The sequence below is a fragment of the Ursus americanus genome, chromosome 18 (assembly GCF_024610735.1).
Source record: "Ursus americanus isolate L20-20 chromosome 18, mUrsAme1.1.p, whole genome shotgun sequence".
Taxonomy (NCBI): Eukaryota; Metazoa; Chordata; class Mammalia; order Carnivora; family Ursidae; genus Ursus; species Ursus americanus.
The window spans coordinates 17,167,138-17,185,707 of NC_142144.1; the positions used below are offsets into that span (position 1 = coordinate 17,167,138).

Genomic DNA, 18,570 nt, shown 5'->3' on the forward strand with positions numbered 1-18,570 from the left:
ATATGCATTTTAAGTTCTTCTCTTTGTGTGGCTCCATAGTTCATTTATCATTGTTGCTACAAGCTATCACATTTATGGATGTGCTGTGGTTTGTTGATCCAATTTCTTATTGAAGGAGAACTTGGTTGCTCCCAAGTTCTGGCAAGTAGGGATCAGGTCGCCATAAGCATTCGTGTGCATGGTTTGGGTCGACCTGTTTTCCATTCACTTGGGTAAGCATCAAGGGGCACATTTGCTGAATTGTGTGGTAAGGGTATGTTTGGCTCGGTAAGAAACTGCCAGATTACCTGCCAAAGTGGCTGTACCATTCGGCATCCCCACCCGCAATGAACTCTTCTTTTTGGTCCACATCCTCACTGGCATTTGGTGTTGTTAGTGCTTTAGATTATAGCCTTTCCAACAGTTATGGAGTGGTATCTCATTGCTGTTTAATTTGCAATTACGGGATGACATGTGCTGTGCATGTATTCATAAGTTTCTTTGCTATCTCTATATCTTCTTTGGTGCTACGTCTGCTCAGCTCTATTGCCCCTTTTTAAATCTGGTTGTTTGTTTTCCTATTGTGGAATTTTAAGTGTTCTCTGTATAATTCGGATGCAAGTCTTTTATCAGATATGTGTTTTGCAAATATTTTCTCCCAATCTGTGCCTTGTCTTTTTGTTTTCTTAACAGTGTCTTTCACAGAGCAGAAGTTTTTAAGTTTAATAAAGCCCAACATATCCTTTTTTGTACTTTAATGGATTGTGTTTTTTGGCGTTGTGTCTAAAAACGTATCCACAAACCCAGGATCACCAAGATTTTCTCTGATGTTGTCTTCTAGAAGTTTTATACTGTTGTGTTTAAGTTTGGTTCCATGATTCATTTGGGGTCAAGTTTTTTGTGAAAGGTGTAGATTCTGTGTCTAGATTTTTTTTTTTCTGGCGTGTGGATGTCTGTTTGTTCCAGCACCGTGTTTTTTGTTTTTTGTTTTAAAGATTATCCTTCCTTCAGTGAATTGCTTCCGTTCCTTTAGCAAAGATTAGTTTAGACTAGATTTGTGCGGATCTATTTTTGGGATCCCCATTCTGTTCCTTAATTTATTTATTTATGATTTCACCAGTACCATACTGTCTTGATTACTATCGCTTCATAATAAGTCTTAAAGTTGGATAATGCCAGTTCTCTAGCTTTGTTTTTCTCCTTCAATTTCATGTTGGCTGTTTTGGGTCTTTGGCCTTCCCATATAAACTTTAGAATTAGTTTGTCGATCTCTACAAAATAACTCAGTGAGCTTTTGATTGGGATTGCGTTTAATCTGTCGATCAATTTGGCAAGAACTGACATTTTAACAACACGAGAATGAACGTAGACTATCTTTCCATTTATTTAGATTTTTTATCACTTTATCAGTTTTGAAGCTTACTCATATAGATCTTGTATGTATTTTGTTAGATTTATACCTATTTCATTTTTGGGGGGATGCCACTGCAAATGGTATTGTGTTTTTAATTTCAAATCCAGTTGTTCACTGTTACCAGATAGGAGAGTATTTGACTTTCATACATTAACCCTGTATTCTGTAATTTTGCCATAATCACTTATTAGTTGCAGGAATTTTTTGTTGTCATTGTTATTGATTCTTTGGGATTTAATACTGTGTAATATTTTTTAAAGATTTATTTATTTATTTGAGAGAGAGCACAGACGCCAGTCGGGGAAGGCGCAGAGGGAGAGAGAGAATCTCCAGCAGACTCCCTGCTGAGCCCAGAGCCTGATGTGGGGCTCAGTCTCACAACCCTGAGATCATGACCTGAACTGAAGTCAAGAGTTGGACGCTTAACTGACTGAGCCACCCAGGCGCCCCCACTATATATTATTTTTTAAAAAACCACATCACATTCCTATTATCAATAATAATAATGGTAGTTAACATCATGGAATGCATAGTGTGACAGGTGCCATTCCGTAGTTGTCTCATTTAACTCCACGGCAGCTTAGAATCACCAGCACCGTTATTTAGTCCTACTACAAATGAAGAAACTGAGGCTTATCCAGTGACAGAGGCAAGTCTGTCCAAAAGGCAGAGGCAAGACTTTGACCTGGCCTCTTCTTACTGGGAAATAAATAGAAACCAGCACATAGTTCCATATATACCAGGCTGTTTAGATCCCTCACCCCTTTTGATCCTCATAATTGAGTCTATAAAAGGAGATACTATTCTGAGCTTCATTTTACAAATGAGGTAACTGAGGGTCCTGAAATGAAGTAATTCGCTCAGGATCATGCACCTGGTAGAAGGTGAGTTTAATGCCCATTCTCAATGCGTGTGGGTAGGCTTAGTGTAGACCAGCCCGAGGCTCAGCATGGGCATGTCTTATGGTCATATGACAACTGAATCAGTAACTAGCAAGGCTAGGAGCTAGAGCTAGGGTCTTGGGAAAGGAATTGAATTATATTTTGGTACCACAGTTTGGAAAGACCCTCAATTGTGTTCATTATTTAGACTTTTGTTTTCCCAGGCCCTTTTTAAGTCTTGACATCCATTGGTTTTAAGGAACACTTAAACCCATTTCCAGGTGTCCTATAACAGTACCCACACTTCACTTCGGTGATGGTGTAAACTAGCTACTGTCCATACTAGCTGGGGTCTGTATTTGGCTGCACTGATGTCAGATGTATTGAAATTGAAAAAGAAGGGCTATGAGAGATGGTCAGGGCTCCTCATTAGCTCAGTGTTGCAGAAAGCACGTGCAAATATTGCTGCCTTTCTACTGCCTTTGGGTGTTTTCTTTCTCCATTGCTAATGACTAATAAAAAAAGAGAGAGAAAGAGGAGAGGGAGCAAACAAGAAAGCAATTGCTATTAGATTTTCTTCTACTGCAGCAGGTTTCTCATTTTGCAAAGCTCATTAGAGGTGGCTATATGGAAAGACTTGCAAGGTGCCCCAGGGAGAAGGGGAAAGACAAAAGGGAAGAAGAAACTTTCAGAGATATGACCCCTGCCACAAATTCACACCGGAAACAGCTGTTCCTAGACCATGCGCTCTGATTCTAAAATGCACCTCATGGCTTGGTTTTAAATGTTAACAGGGAAGGAAGGAAGGAAGGAAGGAAGGAAGGAAGGAAGGAAGGAAGGAAGGAAGGAAGGAAGGAAGGAAGGAAAAGAGGGAGGGAGGGAAGGAGGGAGGGAGGAAGGGAGGAAGGAAGGAAGGAAAAGAGGGAGGGAGGAGAGAGGGAAGGAGAAAGGTAAGAAAAGAAAAGAAAAAAAAAAGCTTCTCTCTAACTACTACCAGGAATGAAGTTATAAATGCATTGATGCTGTGTGATTAGTTAAAATGTGGCTTTTATTTTTATTTCTTGCTTTAAGTTAGGGATTTTGAAATATCTTTTTAAATTTAATTTGGAGTCCAACCTAGTGGAGGTTCAATTTCACAAGCATTTTTGAGAGTCTTTTATGTACCTAATGTGCCATTGGAGACTGGAGAAGGAGGGAGAAGTAGAGTTAGTCTCTGCTCCCAGTGTGGGGGGAATAGACACACCCACAACAATTTCAGTGTATACTGATAGGAGGAGAGGTGTTCAGTATATGGTGCTGGGGGCATTGCCTTTAGCATTAATAACTCTCCTAGATGTCAGGGATAGGGTATGAGGTAAGTAAAAAATCAAATCCACCAGCCAAAAAAGAAAAGAAAAGAAAAGAAAAGAATCCCAGGATAGAAAGAAAAGAACTCCAAATTAGTAGCCACCTGTCCTGGGTTCTCATTATAGTCCTATCATGTGACTTGGACAAGCTGTGTCTGCTGCCTGGAAAGAAGGAAAAGAAAAAAACTTGAGGTCCATCCCAGCTCTAAAATTTGCATCTCCCTTACTCCTAATCAAGACAGGCTTTTGAGAATGTTAAATAAAACTGTGCTGCACAGCGACAATAGCTACCATTTATCAAGAGCCTGTTATTGTTAGGCCTTCTTCTAAGCAGCCCAGAGTATGGGCTCCTTTTATCTTTACAAGTAGGGGAGGCTAGGATGATATTCCCATTTTCCCAATGAGCAAACAGAGGCCCAGGAAAGGTTCAGTGTTCTATCCAACCAGAGCCACGTAGGGGATGAGAGCTGGAACCATGATGGAAACTCAGGTGTGTCTGGCTGCAAGATTGCTTCAGAGGTGAGAAAAGAGACTCAGAGTGCCCACGGCAACAGGGCTCCCTCTCTCCAGAACTCCTTTTTATCCCTCTGTGCTAGAGCCATTTGGGGACACCTGTTTTCATCAAAGAAATGACCCCAGGGCTTAACAGACCCCCCGAGATGGGAAGGGACTTGTTGAAGACCATTCAGCAAATTAGCGGCACAGCCTCACAGAACTGGCTTCCTGTCCAGGGCAGGGCTGGGGTTACGTGAGGAATGGTGAGAACACAGGTCAGGATTCAGGGAGAGTCCTGGTCGACCCTCGGGTTCATTCAGCAAGGGCTTCCGTGCACCTCTTCCGTGTCTTTTGTTAAGCTAGACCCTTGAGATAGACATGAATGGGGGTGTGGGGTTTGGGGTGCCCTGAGAACAGAGAAGGCCCTGAACACCAGAATCTAAGATTCTAATTGCAATTGAAATGGTTTTAAAGGTACAGGGATACTGGCTTCTGTCTTTGACTCTGATCACATAAGCAGCTAGCCCCTTCCGGAATGGTGGGGGGTAAACCTCAGCGTGCAGCTGGGGCTGTGGCTGCAGAGAGCCAGCCATCTAGGCTCAGATGCTCAGCCGCCACCCCGGACCAAGGGATTCTTCACTCAGACCCTACAGATCTGGGTTCCGAGGCAGGCTTTAGGTCCAAATCTCTGTCTGGCGGATCTGCGGCAAGGCTCATTCTCCTCTTCAGATTTCGTTATAGCATCTGAAAAGCAGAGATTGTGCCTAGTGATGTCGAACTCTCGCCACCCCAGTGTATTGGGGCCTTTGATTCCTCCCCTTAAGAATCGGAGGGAGAAGTTCGGGAAGCAGCTCCAGAGGCCCCAGTGACAGCAATCCGGCCTGCTCCCGGCGTTAGGACACAATGAGGAGTCCCCGTGCTGACACACCAGGCAAGGAGATGGAGGGCGAAGGGGATGAAAAGAAGATAATGTTTCTCTAGCCTGCAATTTCTTTCAATTTCAGGGATTGCAATTACCAGGGCAGGAGTTAGTAGCAGCCATGCCTGGAATGCTCAAGTGAGTTTGGTGCCACTGGTGGAAATGGTTTTGCATTTAGAGACGGCAGGCCTGTGCGATGTATAAGCCAGGCTGCACGTTGTGTATGTGTGTGTGCGTGCACGCGCACGTGCCTGTGTGTTCATGTGCACCTGCAGATGCATGGGGGGGGCAGGAGGAAGTGTGTACTTTGTTCGAGAGGGGGATGGTGGAGTGGTGTTGATGCCCCTCATTGCGTGTGAGCCTCGGAAAGTGACCTCACCCCACTGAGATCCAGTTCGCTCACCTCCGTCATCGAGATCATAATGATGACTTTGCAAGATGTTAGAAATGTCTCAGTCTGTGAGGGCTGCTCTAACAAGAGACCATCGACTGCATGGCTTAAACCACAAACGTTTTATTTCTCCAAGCTCTGGAGGCTGGGAAGCCCAAGTTCCAGGCACTGGCAGATTGAGTGTCTGCCAAGGGTCTGTTTCCTGATTCATAGATGGCACCTTTCCTCACTTGGTGGAGGGAACAAGGAGCATTCTGGGGCCTCTTTCATAAGGGTGCTCATCCCATTCACCAAGGGCCCACCCTTATGACCCAGTCACCTCCCAACGGCCCCACCTCCAGATACCATCACACTGGGCATTAGGTTTCAACATACGGATTTGGGGGGTGGGACACAGACATTCAGTCTATAGCAGAAAAAAAGCGAGAAACAAATCCCGCTGAGCACCTAACACATGGCACGCATTCAATAAAGAGCAGTTACTATTATTAATGTGGGCATCCATCTGGCACATTCAGCCAGCACTGGTATTTTCAGTGAATCAACTTTCACTTTTCAGCATTGCATTGAGGGGCAAAATTAAACATTACTAGCATCTTTTTGCATAGTCTTTAAGAACATGGAATTTAATTGTTCAAAGTCCAGCTTACTAGTTTCATGCACTTATTAATCTCCTTATTCTTCTGCTCCCTTATTTAAAAAAAAAGCAAAATCATTAGAACAAGAGTACTTAGCTCCCAGGGTTGCTGTGTGAAATGAGATGTGTGTAAAGCCCTTAGACTGATAACCTAGTACATTGTAAATAATCAGTAGGTATTAGCTTAAAAATGATGTTTGTTATTGTGATACTAGATAATGAGGGAAGAAAAGGTAGGTGGATAGGGAGGGAGACCTGAATAAGGCTATGGCTCAGGCCCCAAAGAAAGGAGATTGCAGGACCACAGCTGGATGGGTTATCTCTCCTACATATCTGTTCAGCTAGGAGGCATTCATTCATTCATTCATTCACTCATTGAATAAGTGCTTACTGAGCCCCTAGTGTGTGTTTCAGCCACTGTGTCAAGGCCGGACACACAGTAGCAAGTAAGAAGGACATGGTCCTTGCCTTCAAGTGTCCTTGGTCCAGCAAGGGAGACAGTGAGTGACCAGGACCAACAGTCCAGTGTGAAAATGCCAGAATAAAGGAGGGATGGGTACGGTGGAAACCCAGAGAAGGGACATCAAACCCCCAAATGAAGGGAGAGGCATCAGCAAAGCTGTCCTTGGTGGAAAACAATGGAGGGTGGTAGGCAGGATAATGTCTCCCAGATGTCCATGTTTTAATCCCCGGACCCTGTGAATAAATTACCTTACGTGGCAAAGGGGATTAAGGGTGTAGGTAGAAATAAAGTTGCTGATCTTGAGATATAGAGATTATCACCTGGATTATCCAGGGGGACCTAATGTCATTGTAAGGATCCTTAAAGTAGAAGAGGGAGGTAAGCGAGGAGGCCAGAGGGATGTGACTGCGGAAGGACTTGCCTTGGCTAGCTTTGATGGTGGCGGAAGGGGGCCTGGAGCCAAAGAATGTGGGCATTCTCAAAGGCTGGAAAAGCAAGGGAGTGGTTTCTCCTCTTCAGCCTCCAGGAAGCATGCAGCCCTGCTGACACCTGACTGTGTCCCAGAAACCCATGTCAGACATCCGACCTTCAGAAGTACAACGAGTGTAAGTTGGTGTAAGCCACGAAACTGGTGGTGATTTGTAATAACAGCAACAGAACACAAACATCCAGAGCCAATGACACATCTGAGTTGGAACTGTCATTTTAGAAAATCATTCTGGCCACGGGATGGTACATGGATTGGAGGGACAAGGCGGAGTGTGGAGCGTGTAGTTAGGAGACTGTTGCACAGACCCTGGAAGCAAGGTGTGTAGACGAGGAAGGCTCAGAGGGTAATCGGCCAGCTAGGTCCCTGCAGCTGAGAACTGCAGAGCTTGGAATGGGAAACAGGCATGCGGAGAACAACGATATCTTGCAGAGGCTGTGGTCAGGGCCCAAACCAAGTACCATGGAAGCAGGACTTCCCTTCCAAAGAAGGGGCTCAGAGATGCCTTCCAGAGAAGAGGACACCATGAAGTCTCTTTGTGAGGCCCTCAAGTGGGCTCAGAGGAGGTTACGTAGAAGAATCAAATGCAGCTCTGGCTTTGCAGGAGCCCAGGGGTCAGACAGGTTAGGGAGTCAGGCAGGTTAATGTGGCCTTTCTTACGGGCCCTCCAGAACATGCAAGCTGGAAGCAGCTCTGGGCTAGAAATCAAGAATATGGATGCGTAGCCTGTTCTGGTCTTGCAAACCTGGGAGCCTTTCCAGAAGTCACTTCTCTGCCCTCTGCCTTTGTAATGGCCCCATATGCATGGGCCACTGCAGAGCCAGCGAAGTAACTTTGCACCCATGATCCGTGAAAGAGCCGGGAGGGTAGGGGTCATGAACTGCGTCTTGCCAAGGAGGAGGGGCGGCCCTGGAGCCTCCCTCTGGTGGTGGTCGAGCTTGCACGAAATGCTGGGGATTTTGTGGAGATCTGGCAGTCTTCCTGTGAGTCTCACACGTAGCAGCTGAGCTGAGAAGGGCTGCCAGCTGGCAGGCACAGGAAGAAGGCAACAACGTCCTGCTGGGCCCAGACACAGCGGTCTGCTCTGCGGCCATGGCGGGGGGAAAACAGGGGTGTCCGGAGAGCTCTGGGGTTTAACTGTAGGGGGAGGTGGGCCCCAGAGTCAGCCTTGCCAGCATAGCTTGTGACTGCCTCCACTCCCACCGCACGCAGCGGGTGATGGGGAGCAGGGTACAGCAGGGCCTTCTCGCTGGTCTCTCTCAAATTTGTGTCTCTTCTCGATATTCCGTCACACCGCTCCTCCACCATGCTGGTCTGGGTTGCTGCAAAACCTCATAACTGGCCTTCCTCCCTCAAGCCTCGTTCCTTCTTCAGCTCACCCTCCACACTGTGTCCAGGCTCTAAAGCTCTGGTCAGATCGTATTGCTCTCCTGCTGAAACTCCTGCCATGGGGTCTCCTTGACCTCAGAAGAAAGTCTGTGTTCCTTAGTATCACTTTGAAGACTGCTGAGATTGGATCTCTCTCCCCGCCCCTGGCCAGCCCGTCTTTGCTTTTTACTCAATGCTTTTACCTCTTGAATCTTAGCTTCTTTCAGTTTCCAGAATGTGCCGTTTGAGTGTTCCATCTTCTCTATCTCTCTCTCTCTCTCGCTCTCTCTCTCACACACACACACCCCACTTTGGACTTCTGTACTTGCTGTTCTTTCTTCCTGGGCCCCACTCCCCCCTTCTTTTCTTGCTCTTTCCCTGGATAACCCCGCCCAATCAGTCAAGGCTCACCTCCTCCAGGCAGCTTTCCTACCCTGCCCCATCTGTGTTAAGTGCCCCTTGGTCTCTGCACCTCCCCTATGAAACTTAAACTTTTTTTCCCCAGTCTTAAACTTTATCAATCGAACCTATAACCATCTCTTTAAACAGTTAAAGATTCAAAAATTTCCCCCCACTACAACTTAGTTATGCAAAACACTGTAGTCTTCTGAATTTTCTACCGCTGATATAATCTTTTCCTCAAGTTTCCATTTCACTGATAGCAAAAAAGTATTTCAAATTGCCAATTAAGGATACAGAACATCCTCTTTAGAGAAACTATTTAGTCTGTTCAAAGTTGAACTCCTCACCAGCCAACCCTCTGTCTCTTCCTCACCGAGCAGGCTCCCCCACCTCCACTCGACCTCAGGGCTCAGGTGCTCCAGATGGTACAAACATAGCCTGCTGGGTCCTTGCTCTGGTCACTGTATGATTTCTTACTTGAGTTGGCTCTGAGCCCCCTTGCGCTGGCAATCCGTTAGGATATGCATGGTCTTGGGTAGTCTTTTGAGAAGGGATATGTCCCAGAATCCATTGCCAAAGTCCAAATTCACAAGGTCCCCACACTCTGAAGCCCCCTTGTTCTAATCTTAGGTAGCCTTCCCCATCCCTGTTTCTGGGGGGCGGGGGGTTATGGCAAGGAGTCTTGTCAGCTTTCTTCTCTCTACCCTGTGGGTGCAGAAATTGGAGGCTGACTTGTGCCAACCTCTTACTCACCTACTGCTTCCCTCTCACAGGAGCTCCCATTGGCTTGTTGGATAAAGGGGCTCCCCACCACCCCACACTCATCCCTGATCTGGGGCAGCAGCCCCCCGTGGTCCTGCTCATGTGCTCTGGGACTTTTCCCAAACCCTCGTTAGTATCTTAAGCATTTTAGATGCTGCCCTCGAGGCTGGGGTAGATGTGGAGGGGGTGCTGACTTCTAAGAGTCCAGAAAGAGGTTGTTTACCCTTGAGTCTGAGCTCCTGGCCCCCTAGCCTTCTCTCCTCAGCCATCCCTCCCAGCACTGGTGGCAGAAAGAAGGATTTTCTCCTTCCTTTTCCTGTCTGGTGGGAACTCCCCTGAGGTCATAACCTGCACCATCTGTGCATTAAAATAAGACACTATGATCTGAGTCAGCCAGGCCTGGCTTTGATATATAAGGGGACCTTCGCTTCCGGCACAGGCCGGCTTTCAAAAATCTTATCTAGCTGAAGACACTACAAAGTCAGCTTTGAGATGCAAAGCCGGGCAGTGACCCCCTTTCTTCTCTAGACGGTATCTGTCCTTCTACCTAAGGTATGAATGCTTTTGATTTAGTGGGTGGGGTGCCATAGACAAATAGGATTTATGGGGAATGAAAAATGCTTCATTTTAACCTTTTCAAAACCATTATTCACCATGCTCACATTTGCACACACATAGAAGCATTAGTACACGTGTATCTCCTTCTAGGCTGTGGGGAGCTTGAGGACAGGGAATGTCTATTTTGCCATTGTATCCCCAAGGCCTGGTACATAGTAATAAAGATTTACTGGATATTCAAATGAATGAATGAATGAATGAATGAGTGAAAGGCTGAATGCAAAAATGACTAAGTCTAGCGCTTGAGCAGAGAACGTAAACAAAGACCCATAATTAAGAAGCAGATGACAGGGGAACAAAGTTTCTAACTGCTCCCGGAGAAGAGCAGGGCTTGCGGGTAACTGTGGACAGACATTGGCATCGGTTTAAACACCAGTCTCTGTGACTCCAGCACCTACAGAATGGCCACAGGATTGAGCCCAACACCTCTCAATCTGGGGTTCAGAGAAACCCAGATATTTTGTACCAGCTGTTCACCCCTCCCAGTCCCAGGGGTGGGGAGTGGCTTCCCCAGACCCCGCAGTGAGACAGTGACAGAGCCCAGATGAGACTAGGTGTCCCAGCTCATTGATCGCAGAGGAAACCACATCTCAGTCAAAGATGCTGCTCTCACTTGGTGGAAAGGCTCAGTTTAGTTGTAGGTGAGAGATGGGCACAGTTTAAACCGGGGGAGATGTCCTTATTGGTGCTGGGGGCTTATGGCTACCCTTAGAGGAGGCTTTGGGCAGCCTAGGGAGAGCCAGGGACAGTAGACCGCTCCCTGCACACTCAACAGCTTGCAGCCCACAGCTCCTAGCCTTCCTTCCCCTAAGAAAGGCTGCAGACAGTGCTGGCTGGCTCTGGGATGATTTACTTCCCTGAAATACCTCAATTTAAATGCTAATTTCCCCAGAACTGAGGGGTGATGGGCTCTTGCATGCTGGTGGCTGTGTATTAATGTATCCAAAACACTCACACATATTCTTAAATTGGGGCAGGAGGGAGGGAAGACCTAAGGAGGAGGGGGAGGGTGGAGGAGGGGGTGGCGGAGGGTGGCGGAGGGGGCCAGCTTCCGCCGCTTGTCATTCTTGTCAGTGTGACTGAGAGCGCGAAACTAGACAAGACAACCTCCGTGGAAATGCTCTGTGGGTTTGAGTCCCTTGGAGGTTGGGTGCAGGTGGCATGGAAGCCTGCCTCTCACCTCTGCCCACAACTGAACAGATGCTTAGGGGGCTTCTACTATGAGCAGGCGCTGTCTTGGGTTCTCTGAGGCTCGCGAAGACATTCAGGATCTAGTGTGGGATTCGGGAAATGGGACCATCACTGAAGCGAACTTCGCATGAATCCTGCTCCCAACTCCTTGAAGTCCCAAACTCATTACTCCCATTTTGCAGGTGAGGTCACTAAGGTTCCTAAAATGGGAGCGGCCTCCCCAGAGTCAGACAGCATTTGGGTCCATGTCTGAAGGTCTTCTGAGCCCTTGCCTTTTCCACCGCCAGACCCCAAGGCCACTTCTCGGATCTAATCACCGACAAGATGCATGAGGGAAAAGCGATAGGGAGGTTTTATTCCAACTGGGGAAAATTGAGACGATGATATGGAAGACGAGGTGGTTTTTTTAACTGGGCCTCTTGCTTCCTGCAGGCGTTCCTCACCCCACCGGATCCCCTGCTAATCGCCCCAGTGCGTGTGCACAGTTGTACACGGTGTTCACCAAGAGGGGGAGGTCTGACCAACCAGTCCCTTTTCCCTTCTGGTCCCCACCACCTCAGGGGGGCTGGGGCCCCTGGCTCCTAGCTGAGCTCCGTAGGAGCCAGGGTGCCTGTGCACTTAGGAAGAGGAAGAAAGTCGGGTTTAAGCTCTGGGTGAAGGAGCTGAAATCTTAAATCCAAATTCCCAGTGCCCCTTCGATCCAGTGTCCATTGAGCACTCATTCTGTGTGCAGTTCGCACCGTGCTAGGCCCTGGGGAGGCAGCAGTAAAAGAGACAGGCATAGTCTTGGTCCCCATGGAGCTCACAGTTCAGTGGGCAAGGTGGGTATCATACAGTGTCCCCATGAGCACATCTACAGTTAGGAGCTGGGAAGCTTTTTGTGGAAGAAAGGAGCCAGATGCTATAGGAGAGCGTAACAAGAGAACCAGTCCCGGGCAGATTTCTCAAAGGCAGGGAAGTAACGTGTGGTCTGAGTGATCAGTAGGCGATGGCCAGGTGCAGGGTGCAGGGGTGAGGGCTTTCCAGAGAGAGGGCAAATCCTCAGTGGGCCCTTTGTAGGAAGCGAGTATGCCCTACAAGGGGAACTTAAGGGCAATCAGTGTAGCTGGAGAACCAGGGGACAGGGCTCAGAACCTGAGGCAGGAGGAGTAGGCAGGGGCTAGATCTCCAAGGCCTTGCAGACCTTGCTACGTTGCTGGGTTCTCCCCTGGTCCTCATGAATGGAGGCACCTCCCTGTCCACTGCTGTGCCCCTAGTGTGCAAGCAACCCCTGCGACATGGGAGATCCGAATCGGTGTCCGTGGAATGAATGAGCCCTCGTACTCCCAGAGTCCTCCCAACTCCCTGGAGCCCAGGAGCTGCTATTTTAAAAATGTGATGAATCTTTTCATAGAATATCAACTGAGCTTGAACCCGTTTTCATGGATACTTTGGGGGAGATGTCTGTCTACAGAAACAGGGGCCCTGTCACTGAAACACGGCACGCACTTATGTACACGCACAGACCCACCGTGGGCACGAGAGCGCCCTCACTCCCGCAGAGTGAACAGCAGAACTGCCTCGTCTCAGGTGATGGGGGTGATCGGGGGCGCGGACCTGAGGTTGATCCCTTGGACAGGTGCTTACTGAGTGCCGGGCACTAAGCTAGGAGCCGCATTGGCTGTGAGTGGTCTTGGCCACTGTCACTTCCTAACTGCGGACCTCAGCGGGACAAGCTCCTTAACCCCTCTGAGTGCACTTTTCTTTATTTACAAAATAGGAACAATGATGGTAGGTGTCTCCCAGAGTTCCCATGCAGTTAAAATCACACACACACACACACACACACACACACACACACACACGCACACACACACATCCTGTCTAGGATATAGCTGATGATGAACAAGATGATTGATAAATAAATATTCCTCATTCTTCTTCCTGTCTTCCTAGTATTAGGATTAGTTGCCTTACAGTTTTTCTCCACACACGTACACACAAGCTCTGAGAATCTGAAATCGCTTTCTGCCAACGGTATTTAGCCAGCGCCCCGCCAGCGTCCTGCGTCCCTTTCCCAGGTGGGTGGATTCTGAGCCTGCTGTCTGGGTTCTGTCTGAGGTTCTGGGCCGGGTGGAACTTTCCCGACTGCTGCTGTTCCCCTCCGTGTTTTTAACCTCCCCAGAGAGACGGTCGATGCGAAGGCCCTGGGCGCCCTCTGCTGGCAGCAGCCGAGCAGGACTCGTGACCATCCCCAGGTGGCCGCCAAGGGACCTGGTCCTAAGGGAATGTCCTTGGTCTTTGCTCCTGCTGTCTTGCCATCCCCTGCTTTGCCCCTGCCTCCCTTTCTCCCAGCCTTCACACTGGCTCATGAACTCTCACCTGTGCATCTCTCCTCTCCTTCTCAAGTATTTCCTCAGGATCCTGCCTGCTTCTGAAAGCTTGGGGGGAAAAACCTTCTTCCAAGAAGACGGGCATCATGAGCCAGGCCCTTGGCCATCCGGAGGTTGCCCACTGAGCTCCTCCCATGGTCCCTTTGGGGTCAGATTTACCCACCAAGTGAAGCCTGGCTTAACCAGAAGGCAAAGGGATGCGGGGGCGGGGGCTGAAGAGGGGGTCTCTGTCTTTAAAAACAGTGCCAGAGAAGGTGTGGAATGGAGACCCTGGATGGTAAAGTGAAAAAACATAAGCTTACTTTCAGATCCCTCTTCCCAAATGCCCTCTGTGCCAGTCCAGGAAGGCTCTGCATGCCCTAGAGCCTCCAGTTCCCCACTGGCTGTGCCCAGCTCCTCGTGATGGATGAGCCACATCGAGAAGAGAGCACCTGGCATGGTCAGGTCGGAATGAGCAGCAAGCTCCTTCTCTCAGCTGCACTCTGTCTGTCTGACTGTCTGTCACCCACGGGTGCTCCTGTTCTTTCGGCTTTGACAGCACCCTGCCCCTGAGCCGTGGTGAGGAATGGACGCTTTGGGGCCAGACCAGCCGGGATCTCCAGCCGCACCGTGCTCCATCTGTTCAACCTCTAACCTGAGGGCTGTAACAGCACCTGCTTCACAGGGCTGGGAGGGGACGAATGCACAGTGCCTGGAACGGTGCCTGCTGCACAGTAGGTGCTCACGAAAAGGCTATTCTTATCATCATAACAGTGATGCTATTTCATCAAGGCAGACTGAACAGCTTTTGTAATCCTCGTCTTACCGATGAGAAAATTGAGTTTCGAGTGGTTCCCTCCAGGTTCTGCAGCTGGGGTGTGGTGTGGGCACAACTGGGGCCCAGTTTTCAGAGGCACTGGCATCTTCTCATGCCCACCCTTACCTGCCCATGAAACAATTCATGGGTCTCAGGGGGAAGGGTCCCAGAAGCATCCAGCCCACCTAGTACTCCTGATAGCTGGGTCCCACTGATGTTCTGCATGGCTAATTTGTTGTTTCCCCCGGTAGGCTGAGAAGATTTGGAGGACCAGGGGAGAATCCAGTCTCTCTGAATCCCTAGATCCAGCTCAGGGCTCCACACAGCGTGTGTTCAGCTGACGAGGGCAGGGCCGTACCTTTGTGGGAAGATCTGTATCCCCACTGGCCAACCTCACAAGGGAGACAGGAGGAAACGTCGTCCCTCAAACCCTGGCGAATGTTACATGCTCCTTTAGGGGCACTCCCATTGCCCCAGAAGGCTCTCTCTTTCTGTTCACATTGCTGTTCCACACAGCCAGGCTTGCAAACAGATCGTACACTGACCACAGACACTTAGGAGAAGCCATGATCACAGGCACACACACAAAGGCATAAGCATGTACAGCTCCCCAGACAGACAGGGGTACACCCACAAAGGCACACGAAGTAGCATGCCTCAGTGTCCCAGTGGGGACCCAGAAACTCACAGTCATGCACACGCATGCCCAGAAGACACTCCCAGGCCCAGCTGCCTACCTTACCAAGTGTGCAGTCAGCAGACCTGGGTGCACATCCCAGCACTCACCACCTCTTAACACTGTACCACCTCTGACCTCTGAACCCCGTGTTTTATCGTCTGCAAAAAGAATATAATCATAGCTATCTTGCTGTGAAGATTAAATGATAAAATGTATGCATAGTGCTTAGCCAGACCCTAGCAAATGATAAGGATCTGAAACTTTGTAAGAGATGATGGTGATAAAGGACATGGGGATAATGTCTCTTCCTCTGGACTCTGAGGTGCTTAGGGGTCAAGACGTGGGGAGCTGTTCACTAAATGAATGAATCGATGGGGTGCTTCATGGGTGCCTAGGGTGAGGTGCGCGCCTGGGGACACGGAGTACAGACAGGAAGTGACCCAGGCCCCCGTGGTGTTTGTGGGCTGCTTCTGAACTGCCTGAGATCCAGCCTCCAAAGACATTGCTTTGGCATTCGCTGTTTTTGTTTTCCTCTTTCTGATTTTCGTTTCAAGGCTGCCCATTCCAGGGGGCACGATGAAGTGATAGATACCCTCCTCCCTTTGTTCTTCTCCTCCCCGTCCTCCTCCTCTCCAGATTGTAATTAGGGTCTCAAATTCTGAGGGTCTCTGGATAAGAAAGGACCTCAAAAGTCAGATGTTAATACAGAAATGACTCCGATACCATCCGTACCAAGTAGCTGTCCAGTTCCCTGCTTGCATACTCTCAGGAATGGGAAGCTCACCACCTATCCTGGCAGGCTGTTCTGTTTGGAGGCAGGTCTGTTGCGTAAAAGATTGAAGCCTGCCTCTGTGTGGTGCACTGTACCTACCCCGCCTGCCCTAAAGACTACCTTTGTTCAGGGTTCAGTCCCCTGAGGTCACCCCGAGGACTGTCTTGGAAACAAAGTTTCCTGGGATGGCCCTACAAGGAAGGAAGAGAGGCCCCTGAAGAGATTAGGGCAAGAGAAAGAGCACTAGACTGGGAGTAGGGGTGGGGGGGAATCCGGGAGCAAGTCGCTCCCCTTCTCTAGGCCTCAGTTTCCCCATCTGTAAAAGGGGGAGTCTGACCCAAAAGATCCGTTAGGACCTTTCCACGTGAACACCCACCCGTTCTTTCAGGCCTTCCTGCCCATTTCTCTCCAAGTACTCCATGCTCTTCTCCGTTCCCTCACATTCTGGCTCACCATTGTCATTGCTTATGCGAGGGGCTGTTTAGCAGCCAAATATACAGTCTGTAGTGCATCCGACTGTGTCTTCAGCAATTGGCAGCTTTATCCCATTAAGTGTTTACAGCTACCCTGAGATCTCACTTTATAGCAAAGGAGACTGAGGTTCTGAGTGGAGCAGGGCTTCCTCCAGACCGCACAGCTCGTACTCAGCGGGCCAGGACTCGAGCCCTAGCCTGCCAGATCCTAGAGCCCGTCGTTAGCACCCTGTTCTCTGAGCTGGGATTCGGGGAGCCGGAGTCAGGGCAGCAAAGACGCGCACCCGCTGGGGAATCTCTCTGTTCTGACGACCAACTCCCCGCCCCCCCTGCCCTGCAGCCCCCGGCAGCCTCCACACCCTCATTCGGCAGTCTTTCTGCTCCTCTCCACAGGGAGAACAACTTCATCAAGGACTTCCCTCAGCTGGCCGATGGGCTGTTGGTGATCCCGCTGCCGGTGGAGGAGCAGTGCCGGGGGGTCCTCTCCGAGCCCCTCCCGGACCTCCAGCTGCTCACTGGTAAGACGCACATGCCGGACCTCCCCCAGCCTCTCCGACGACACACCTGGCCTCTCCCGGTGCCTGTCAGTCCTCAGCACATCCAAGACGGGCCTCTCCAGGCCTCCTCCTTCCTGCAGGACGGAAGGCCAAAGGGACCTGCCCCTGTGCAGCTACTGCCCTGGGCTGTCCAGAGCTAGGGGGTTCCCTGAGACTCCAGACTCGGAGCCGAGCCAGACGGACTCTGCACATTTCAGGGATATTAACTGTAGTCGCCCTCCTGGGCGTCAGAGCCACAGACCTTCTTCATCCCGCATAACCGGACCTTTGGACCCTTTGACCTCCCCATTTCCCCTAACCCCCCAACCATTCTACTCTCTGCTTTTATGAGTTCGACCTCTTTCGAGTCTACATAAAAGTAAGATCATGCCGTATTTGTCTTTCTGTGTCTAGGTTATTTCACTAGGTTTATTTTTAAATCATTCTAAAGTAAAATCACTGGACCCCTCAACCGGGAGCCTATCTTACTTGAAAGAGTTTGTTACACCAGCTTGATTTTGAACATGGGCGTAAGCCATCCTGTGGGGTGGGTATTATTTTCCCTGTTTTATAGATGAGGAATCTAGACTCAGAGAGGGGACAGGACCAGCCCAAGGTCCCACAGCACGCCTGCCAGCATGAGAACCAGGTGCCATGGCTCCAAGCTTCTGCCCTTTCCACTTGACTCTGCAGCTCCCCGCTCCCGCTCCTTCTCCCCCACAGGGAAGCTGTCTTCTGCAGGCTCTGCCGGGGCTCCATATCTTCTATCCCACCCAGGATGCCCTTCTGCTCCCCCTCATCTTCTCCCAGTTCCTCTTCTATCCTTTGTGGAGGGACTTTCCTAAGATGAAAGGGCCCCGGCTCTGCTTTTGTGATATAGTAGTTGGGTATCTCAACTGCTGCCCAGGGAGAATGGTCCCCCTGACGAGTGATGGACGTCTCACCGAGAGGGAAGTTGTCCCCTAGGGAAGACCCTGCAATGTGGCTGACTTAGGTTTCAGACCCCCTCTACCCTTGGGAGCTCCACGATCCTTTCCTATGAAGCGGCACAGACGGGACAGAGGACCCACATGTGCTGAGGGTCTCCCAGGGGCCATGCACCATGCGTGTCTGAATCCATGTAACCCTGCAAGGGTTATTGTCCCCCTTGAAATGGATTAAAGAAATCCACATGACTAGTCTGTCATTGAGTCAGGATTTAAGCCCAGTGGGTCCAGACTCCAAAGCTGATGCTGTATCTGCGACCCTCCATCACCTTCTTGACCTGTCCTCCTTCAAAGAGGGCCCAGATGTAGATCACATGAAATCACAGATAGAAAAATGCTTTGCAAAGTCTGTCTAAAAACTACTGTGCCTTCCTTAATTTTCATAAGATCACAGAGTTTCAGAGCTGACAGGGACTGTTAAGGGCATCTAGTCTAATCCTCCTTAGCAATGAAGAGATCAGGTCTGTATTAGCCCCACTGAGTAATGATTCCTTTTGGATACCCCCAGTGACAGGGGGTTCAGCACCCCTTAAAGCAGATAGCACCATGGTCCAGGGGGAGGTGCTGTGCTCTACAGGGAAGTCCCCTGGCTCTGTCACTACC

At 49.5% G+C, this 18,570-nt stretch overlaps 1 protein-coding gene across 2 annotated transcripts in view; it reads left to right on the top strand.

The window, feature by feature from the left end:
* ASTN2 (astrotactin 2) overlaps nt 1–18,570 on the top strand; it is an 845,639-nt gene that overhangs the window by 591,457 nt on the left and 235,612 nt on the right. For both annotated transcript variants that reach the window (XM_045791077.2, XM_087869420.1), the window contains exon 14: nt 16,839–16,963. In XM_045791077.2, the coding sequence (XP_045647033.1) occupies nt 16,839–16,963 (125 nt within the window). The remainder of the gene's footprint in view (nt 1–16,838; nt 16,964–18,570) is intronic.